This window comes from Capsicum annuum, chromosome 12 (genome assembly GCF_002878395.1).
Source record: "Capsicum annuum cultivar UCD-10X-F1 chromosome 12, UCD10Xv1.1, whole genome shotgun sequence".
NCBI classification, from domain to species: Eukaryota; Viridiplantae; Streptophyta; class Magnoliopsida; order Solanales; family Solanaceae; genus Capsicum; species Capsicum annuum.
The window spans coordinates 26383092-26393179 of NC_061122.1; the positions used below are offsets into that span (position 1 = coordinate 26383092).

Consider the following 10088-nt stretch of genomic DNA (forward strand, 5'->3'; position numbering starts at 1 on the left):
GGTGAGAAATAGCAGATTAATAGATACCAAAGGGATAGCTACCTGTGTTGGTGAGAAATAGCAGATTAATAGTTTGCGCGATATAAAAAAAAAAGGGCGAGAGACCCAACTGTTCCTGAAGCCGAACAAAAGCAAGCCATGGAGCAGCCAAGGGTGCAACCCAGTGAAGTAGTTGAAAACCTTATAGACATGGGTTCAACACCAACGAGGACAAACATTAGGTGATTTCTTCAAGTATACTTGTGCTAGTAGAAAAGTAGCTGGTTGAATAGCCGAGGTGCAGGCAAACTGATCTAAACATCACAATTGAATCTAACCTCAGTGGCGTCCAAGCAAATTACAGACGTGGCATGATATATTTTTAATATTAGGTAAAGAGAGACCTAATTAACCTCCTATTCCAATATACACAAGTCAGAATTTAAAGAATCCTAAAAATACCCAACCAACAAAAAGAAATAAGCAACTCTAAAGCACAATCAGAGCAATGCAGAAGAAATTCTGGGGTCCACACATCAGTGAATTTGGGGCAGTTTTTATCTGCAAAGAAGACACTACGTGGGAAGTGTTGTTGCTAGCCTGTACAAATGTAAAGAGTTTGTATATTCTCTTCCAAAAAAGAACCTATAACTTGGGAAAGTTTACCACACTAATCCTAATACGACATGTGTTAACTAATCTTGAAGATGGTCATAGTCCCCATTTTCTGGAGACTGGTGCAAGCCCTGACCAGTGCTAACCCTCCAATCAGTTGAATGTAATGGTGTTGGTTGCATACCACGAGATGGCATCATAAACTGGCCTCCACCCATACTTTGATTAGAAGAATCAACCACAGAACGAAAGCCTACACTTGATATTGGTGATCCACCAAATTGTGGGGAAGCATCATGCTTTAGTCCCACAGTTTTTGAGTCAACTGAAAATGAGCCAACGATCACCTACCAACATAGTCAATAAGAAGCAGTCAGAAGATAGGAACTTAACCTGACAAAAGAAAGGATAAAGATTAGGTGTTTCACAAGGCAAATAAAACTGTATCACTGTTTCTTGTCCTTGTTTGATAAGTATCACTTCTTGTTTTTTAACAAGTCTTTTTTCCTTTATGATGAGAAAGTCAAAGATACATTTCGGTCATCATCTAGACTTATACATATTAGTTGTGATTTGTATTACCACGAGAAAACTTCAACGTTATACATGGAGAGATGCTTCATCAACCACTTCATTGGTGGCACAACGGAAGGAAATTATAAAAGAAAAAAGAAGAAATGAAGAAACAGAAAGAGTCTCAATTTAGGTATCTAGTTATTAGTGAGCAAGCATGACAACTGTTCAGCTGCTTGGTGTCCTTGACATATTTTTAATCTAATCTCCTATAAGCTAATCTTAAGATCAATATTTTAATTAATTCTGGTTGATGATTACGAATTAAGATCATACTAAACAATTGAAATATTCTTGAAAATAGAAAACCTGAATTGGGCCTCCAGCTATCAAGGGACCACCAACTCCACCTCCAATAATTTGACCATCAGTACTTGCCAGACACACACTCAGCCCACCAGTTCTACCTCCAGTTTCAGTGCGTACATAAGATCCAGATAGAGTGAGAATGGCAAACCGTCCCTGGCATGACGTAAATCAAAGTTATGATCACTGTGCTGTATACCTCAACTGACAGAAAATGTGATACAAGACCTTTGAATATGTTTCTCTTGAGACAGGCTGAAAGTGATGATACTCTGGCACAGAATAATGATGCTAATAAAAGCTTACTATCACCAACAAGGAAAAAGGGAAACCCTGATAAACTTGTCCTAATTAATACAGCATGGATATTATCTAATGTGTCATTTACATGCTAAAAACTAAGACCAAAAATTAGGATGGTCTTTCTTGGCCATTTTTGAGATGGTAGATGTGATCAAGTGTTAGTTGTTTCTAATTTACATTAAAAATATGAAATATTAAATCCTCTTACTCTTGTTTATCTGGTGAGAATCATGACGATATTGTAATCCTACTAATAAAACCCACTACCTCTAAAACAGGGGGAAACAACCAAAAAAAAATTAAAAAAAAATGCAAGCTCTATATTATTTGGAATATTTATTTTACTTGCTAAAATTTTCATTGTTGCATCTTATTATAAGTATTTGGTCGAGTTATCATTGCTCCCAGACAAATACATAATTGTGCTCGAACCACAATATAGGAAATATGGCTATATAGGGACAAAAGTTGAAGTAAAGTCTGATCTCAATTAAAAAGGGAAGAGAAGAGTTAAAGTAAGGCAAAAGAGGTTTCACATTACTGAAACATAAGCCAAAAAAGCTACATGGCAAGAAAGTTGGACTCGTCAAATATTACATTTATTAGTTCACCTCAAAAGAAAAAGAAACACATAGTAGATGTACTACTAAGCTTTTATTAGTTGTGATATTGTCATTTCACCCTTCTAGTAAAATCTCCCCCTATCTCATGTCGTTTAACCTACTGTTAAGGGTGTGTTTAGTATTGACGGAAAATGTTTTCTTCGAAAATATTTTTCTACAAAAAAAGTGAGTTTCATACTTAGTTTCTTGTGTTCAGTAGTGTAAGCAGAAAATAGTGTCTCAAAAGCCTGTGTACATAATATAGGCAAACACTATAGGTGGGGGAAGGGGGTCTATGGAGACTGGGGGATGGGGGAAGAGTGTGTTGGAGGGTGGAAGTAGAATGTCATTTGTAGAGTTCGTTTTTCCTAGTTCCGTTAGGGAAATCATTTTCCTCATTTTAAGGAACTTGTTTACATAGAGAAAATATTTCCCAAAAATTTTGACTAACCAAATAAGGGAAAGTTGGAATGTGGAAAGATTCATTGAGGCTTAGGCTCCAGTAGTATTTTCGAAAATTTACAATCTGTGAAACACATGTGACAGTCAATTAAGAACCCAATGAGAATTTACCGAACTTCAGAGACAATACGAGGTAATCTAACAATTCTAACATTGATTTGACGACTAACAGCAGGTTTCTGTAAGTAATCCTGATTCTGATTCAACAAGAGTAAAATTTTTGGATCAATCCAATCAACAATAATGACACACAACCAACCTTAATTTCCTTCGTTATATAATTAAATCTTGCATTTATTATGCTTTTGACCTATGTTTGTCTGCAGAAACAGTGCTTCCCATTCAACAGCATTAGTAAGAATTTTCTACCTCATATGTAATACTTCCACCAGATGTTGCTGGCTGACGCAAAGAGGCATTGGATATTGAGCCAGATGCTGACAATACACATAGTTCATGTTTGCTTTGTTGCATGAACATCATGATTTTCTGACCAACATCCTGTTAAGAGAATTACAAAAATTGTATAAGCATAAAATGAGAGATAAATACAGTGCATAGTCAGAAGGCAATTGCAATATAATTAAACAAATTGAGTGGTGTAAATAAAGTAACTATATTGAGAAAATTTGAAAAGGTACATCTCCAATGTAGTGCAGTTACTTGGGAACTGTGCTGTAAAATTGAAGCTCTCATGCATGTTAAGGAAAAACTAATACGGAGTATTACATCTTCTGATGAACAATGAACGAACAAGTAAATGGACCAAGACCCTCAATCATATATGTGTGACAACTAATCAATGGCATCACGATTTTGATAACAAAACAACTGTAATTAGCTTGATATGCTCAGCCTTATGCACTAGGAATGAAAAATGAAAATATTAAAGCCACATTTAGGTTGGTGCAACAAGAAATTAACAATATGCAGTACTTATCGCAGATAGATGAGATGTCATGTCAACACTGTAATGAAACATCAATTTAACTTAGCCCCTTTGGATTAGCTAATGGTACGTAGTTGATAAGCTTTAAGTGCTGAAATTTACTTTATAATAAGCAACGACAATTAACATGTTTGGATAAATCATAAAAGTGTTGAAATTGAAAATAAGCAATTGGTTTATTTGATAAAGAAATGCAGATGGTTATTCTTTTATTTTAAATGACTAGAATACCCTTAAGAGTTTTACCAAAAACTATAAATTTAGAAGTTTTTATACCGAAAAGAAGGAACGACAGATATGGGTTGAAGAAGTTAGGGAATTTATTTTGGGAAAGATATTTTGAGAATTAGAAAAAATATTAAAGATAAAAGAGTGGAAAACTCTTCATCAAACTAAAAGTGCTTATAAACTGAAAAGCCATTACGTTAGGGATGACCAACTTATGGCTTATGGTGGATATTGGCTTATATGCACTCTGTATATTTACCGAACGAGATAAGCTAAAAAGTGCCAATCACCCTCTTAAAATCAATTTGTAAACCCCCAAAAGGAAATGTCAGGCAAACATTTCCTATTAAATCTAATTACTGAGGTCAGAAGGAACACAAACCCAAAGTTCCAGTTGAACTGCAAGAATAACATGGAACACAAGGACTCAGGAAACGGCAAATAACTGAGGAACTCATAGTACGCCAAAAAATTTGGAGATGGGGATGTCTTTAACAATAACTCCTTACCATTCTCCACAAGAAAAAAAAATTTGAAAGAAACTTTGCCATTGGCATAAGTAGTGGCAAGTGAAGTAAGAACAAAGAAGAGACAATGATGGTAGCAACTAGATGAGATCAAAAAGGCACTCACAGAGCAATTATATATGATTTATTAGTGTGAGAAGACAAGGCAATATTCTCTTAAAACATCACTCTCTCTTCTCCATATGCAATTAAGAAGTGAATAAGAAGAAGCAAACTACACATTCCCTTTAATAACAACAAGAACAAACAACTATACAGCTTGCTGTTTTCCTACTTCACTTTGTGCAACGTAATAATTACATTAAGACAATGGTTACATATTCTTCTATGCTTTTCCAACTTTGAAAGACTATTAATAGAATAAAGAAACCAGAAGAATCATTCAGTTCATCCTTACTCCTTCTGAGGCTGTACACCAAAGCTCAAATTCAATTTTCACCATGAATCCTAAAAGGGAAAAGCTAATACTTTCTTATTTAACTATAAAAAGAGAGAAGTATTTAGATGGATATGTTCCTAGCTGAAATTTTTAAAGCTTAGTTGGTAACCACAAGAATCCAGAATTAGCCAAATTTATGGAATGCTGGCATAATTAGCAGGAAATGCTGAATTTCCAATAGGTCATTTATCCAAAATCTTTTGCACGCATCGGGATTTTTTTGGATGTACACATCAGAAGAATTCAGACAAAACAAACGTAATTCAATTCTTCAATTAGAACCGAACTTCTAATAAACCAACAGCAATAATATTGCCATAATTATACAGATATAGCAGTAAGGAATTTAATTTCAGGAATGGACAAGAATGAATAAACAAATGATGTCCACGCAGGCAATCAACTATTGATGCCGCTTATGTACAGTTTTGAGCATGTGCCACTTATACATGGTATCATACTATCATTTACTTGCATAATCCTTACTTCACATAGACAATTTTAGAGTCACCTAATTAACTTCATAGTTGGCTTATCACTACATAAGTTTTAACCTTGTAGGAAGTTTGCAAAGTTTCCTTCATTCTTGACATACCAATAATTGTATAAGCAAGAGTTCTAACATATAAAACATCCATCAAACAATAAATACGTCAGAGATAATAATCAGTCCACTGCGGTATCTGCATAGATGGAATGAATCAGTGAATGAGGTCATCTAATTAAGATCTTAAATGCGAAAGGGAATAAAAGAGAATGTCCCTGCTATAATAAAAGAGAAAAGGAAGTAGCTAGCCAAGAAAGTCATGGTAGTCAAAAATCATTAATGAGGAGTAACATATTCCAGGCACCAATAAAAGAGGAAAAGGTTGAACATAAAGGACAGCCTATCAGCAGGAACTTCTGCCCCTCACTAGAAGAACAATAAATGGACCGAAGTGGAACAGATTTATGTAGCCTAGAATCATCAACTATGATGTCAGCAAGTTAAAATAGCGAAAAGTTGCATAACAAAATGGGCATAAGCAAACTAGACCATCTGGGAAGTGCTTGATTACTGTAATGGAAGTATCATCTATTGGATATTCATATACTAGCTAGTCTTCCTGAAACCCAAAAGTCCTAACACCTCTAACTACCCCCAGTACAATTCATGGACTTGCTGACCTTTGCATCCATTCTCTTTATATTTTCTAAAATAAGGGTAATTTTAGTAAGGTGTACCAAAGAGGTATTGCCAGTATAAAGCAACAAAATATAAATGCTCTTGCCCCAGCATTAACCTCATAATTTCTAGTTGTTTAACAAAGTTGATTCGTATCTTCTATTCCAGTTGCCTTACTCCACAAGTTATGTTTCATATAAAACTATTTTTAACAAAAGATAAACTGTCCTTTCAATTTCCAACTTCTTTAATCACTTATCCAGTTTATCTGTAAGAAAAGAAAAAGTTCTCTTCCTTCAAGAACATTTTTAGAACTAACTAGATACATAAAGTGAAACTATCTAACAAAAACAGACAAAAGTTGATGAGAGATTCTTATCATCAATTCAAGCACGGTGAACTTTGCATAATGAGAGGAATTATTAGAGAATTTGGTAGAAAATTTCTGAACATACTTCTCCAGTAGACACATTGATGATATGAGGTGTAAAAGCTTGACCAGCATTACCTGCAGAAACAAATAGGATAAAATTGAGAAAAGCAGACATCTTTCCACACCTTTAACAACAGTAACTAGGACTTTTTAAACATCAGAACAGAGTAAACTAGCTCAAAGTCTAAACATAATCAATATGCAAATATATGAAGAAAAATAATTTAAGCTCTTCGAATTACACACCCTATAACCCCTGCACCCCTGCCTTCCGAGCGAAGACAGGATAAAACAAGACATCTCTCTTATAATGGCGTAAAGAAGTCAACTTTAGAAACAATTTGTTGATGTCATGCATATCTCTCTTATATTGCCTCTTTGGTTTACTGAGTAACATTTTTCTCCATTATCCAGCAATCCCATTGATAGGAAGGGGTAACATATTTTGTATTGTATACAAACCATGCAAGATCACATTTTTAAAACTTTAGTTTAAGGAAAAAAGAAAAAAGATAAAGGTGGAGTACGTAGTAGGAGGCTCAAGTCCAACACAAGAATAAAGTATTCAATAAACTAAGGCTTAAAATAAAAAAAGAAACACAAATACAGAATACAAATACTTTTATACACATAGCATGTGCGTGCACCTAATACGAGTTGCTCGCGAGAGGTGCCAGGTATCCTATGGATTTTGCTGAGGTGCGCCAAAGTGGTCTGGACATCACGGTTATTTTATTTTATTTTATTTTATTTTAAAGTAGCATGTGCATATGTGCCTTCTAAGTCTAATATATAATGTTAGAAACTCACATTTCTAATATATAGAATGTGTCATTAAGCACATTCTAACAGATGAATATTAATCACCAAAGAAGAGAATTTTCAAATTCTAAGTTCAACTAAACAAAGTTCCAAAGGCGGCGCGTGAGAGCGCGTGAACGAGATAATGCGAGAAACTAACCGAGTGCAGCCAATTGAGCTTTCTTCGATGAACTACCAGCACCATCTACACCAGCAACACTACTCAAACCATGATCCCTCTTTTTAGGTGGAGCCGAAGCCGACGACATCCTCTTAGCAGCCGCCGCTTGCTCCGGTGTGCTATACTTTCTAGGTCTCCCTCTCTTCCTCTTCACACTCTCCATAACCGGTGACACGGCAGACGGAAGCGCACCACTATACACCATATGGGAACCGCCGCCACCAGTATTAGCAGTAGCCGCCGCCGCCGGAGTCGGTACAATTCCATTAGTCGGCGAAACTGCGGTGGTGCTAGGGTTTTGCGGCGGCTGTTGGTGGTGATGGTGGTGGTGGAAGTAAGAACTCAGTCCACTACTTTCATTCGGCTCCATTGGTGTTTTTTTTTTTTTTCGGATTTGGAGAATTGAGATATTTTTTTTCTATTTTTCGAATTAAATTCTTTTTTGATTTTCTTTATTTTTGGTTTTAACCGTGGAGATTACGTTAGTGGGCCTTTGGGGTAATTTAGAGCCGTTAGATTAAAAGGATTCCATTAACTTTTTTGAATGTATTATAGATGCTACATATCCGGATATAAGATACTCATAATCCGGATATATATCGTGTGAATGTACGTATCTAGTGTATATCAATTTATTATTATTGATTATTGATAAAATTCCTCCAAGTAGTTTTATAACAGGAAATGGATTCTCTTGTTTGTTTTCATTAAGATTAATACGTCTTTGTAGATATTTGATCATGAAAAATAAGTTAAATTTTGAAGTTGAAGTTCGAGTTGATTATATTTTTTTATAAAAATATTTTAAAATTTAAAATGTTTAAATATAACTAAAAAGTGAGATAAAAAAATGAAAACAAGTAATTCGAACCTTTTTGGTCATAAAAATTAAAAATATATTCACTTTATTTGATATTTTTAAAGTTAAAAATAAAGTTGGAATTGTGTTTGATCATAGTATTATGAAAATAGAGTTTTATGAAAAAAAAAAAAATTTAGATTTTTTTTTAAATATATTAAAAAGTGCAAAAAGTGAATCCAAAGTTAATGAAAACACCTTTTCAAACTTCAAATATTGTGAAAACGTTTTCCGAAAATATTTATAGTCAAATAAGTATTCTTGAATAAAGTAAAAACAAACTTCAGAATATTGTGTATAATATTCATGATCAAACGCCTACATAATTGTTTTTACATTTTTAATTACAACTTCAAGTTATATATGAAATTTTTATGGCCAAACAACTTTTTTTAAATAAAGTTAAATAATTTTTTTTTTTAAATAGTGGAAAATTCTTATGACCAAAATGGGGCCTTAATTTTAATGCACAACTAAATAATTAAGATGTTGTCTCTTTTTCTTTGGTAATTTGGATAGTTAATAATATAAATGCAAGAAATTAAGTACTCGGTGAAGTTTTAGCTTCGTCATGATTTGAAGGGGAAATTAGTAGACTACGCCACATTTTGGGCCTTGTAGCGAAAATTTAACAGTTTACATTTCCGAACAAAAAGAGTTCCTTTATTGTCTGCTTCGAAACTGGCAGTTGCACACTAGCTTAATTTTTTCCTACTCTTCTTCACCAACTTGTCCGCTATCTTGTTCTGTTCTCTAAAGATGTGAGCCACCTTGATTGCACACATCTCTTGGATTGGTTGTTGCACTTCAACAAATGGTTAGAATAGAGAATATGAACATGCTTTAAAGCTTGCACTAGCTCCAAATAGTCAATGTTGATAATAAAGGGTTGTAAAATTATAGGACTTGGCAATTTGCAGACCTTGTTGAAGGGTCCTGATCTCTACATGCATATGGGTAAAATCAGGTGAGCCATCAATGAAACCAGTTAACCATTCTCCAAAGTAGTTTCTAATAACCCCTCAGGCCTAGACTCGACTGGACGGCCCCATCTATATGAGAATGTAGGAATTTTGAGATGGAGGTTTCCATTTCACAGTGATAGCGGCAAACGTTCTTCTTGTCAATGTCATTACTGATTAAGAGGTTAAACTCTGTTGCGTGGTTTAACATATGCTTTCAGCCAATAATTTTTTTGTTGAAAAGATTATCATTCCTCTTAAGCCAAATACATCACATAACTTGGGGAATGATGTTGTCCTATTGACTATAATCATTGTAAGGTTTGACCTAAAGAAGTGCTAGATCTTGAGCCAGTCCAGAGTATTGAGGGGATTTACAGTGAGTGTGTGTAGTATGATGGAGGATGTTGGGTTGAAAGTTGGTAGTATTGGGACATTTAAAGAACATGTGGTCAATACCCTCAGTAGGGTGGTCATGAAAGTGACATCTTGGGGGTAGTATCAATGCCTATGAAAACAAGAATTGGTGGGAAGCCTATAATGATGAAAAAATCAAAGAAATGTTTTTATCTTGTTTGGCGCTTCAATTTTCCAAATCCAGGCAAAGGGTTGAGTTGACGTGTTGTTGGAGAGCTCCTCATTGATAACGCTCAACTTACATGTCAAATTAAGTGCAAAGCGGTCGTTGTTAATATAATTACCCA

At 34.6% G+C, this 10088-nt stretch overlaps 1 protein-coding gene across 1 annotated transcript; it reads right to left on the reverse strand.

The window, feature by feature from the left end:
- Positions 1–459: 459 nt before the first annotated feature.
- LOC107851206 (AT-hook motif nuclear-localized protein 14) lies at positions 460–8215 on the reverse strand. The gene is made up of 5 exons (XM_016696142.2): positions 7543–8215; positions 6604–6656; positions 3210–3341; positions 1477–1629; positions 460–941 (listed from the first exon to the last, which is right to left on the reverse strand). Exons 1-5 carry the CDS (start codon positions 7931–7933, stop codon positions 675–677), a joined length of 996 nt encoding a protein of 331 aa, XP_016551628.1. The 5' UTR covers positions 7934–8215; the 3' UTR covers positions 460–674.
- Between the last annotated feature and the right edge of the window lie 1873 nt (positions 8216–10088).

Bases quoted from the DNA above. Each gene is read 5' to 3' on its own strand.
- LOC107851206 (XM_016696142.2), bottom strand. From the start codon at position 7,933: ATGGAGCCGAATGAAAGTAGTGGACTGAGTTCTTACTTCCACCACCAC. The intron at 6,657-7,542 runs GTTAGTTTCTCG...TTGTTTCTGCAG, and splicing joins AGCTCAATTGGCTGCACTCG to GTAATGCTGGTCAAGCTTTT. The intron at 3,342-6,603 runs GTATGTTCAGAA...TTCTCTTAACAG, and splicing joins TCAATGTGTCTACTGGAGAA to GATGTTGGTCAGAAAATCAT.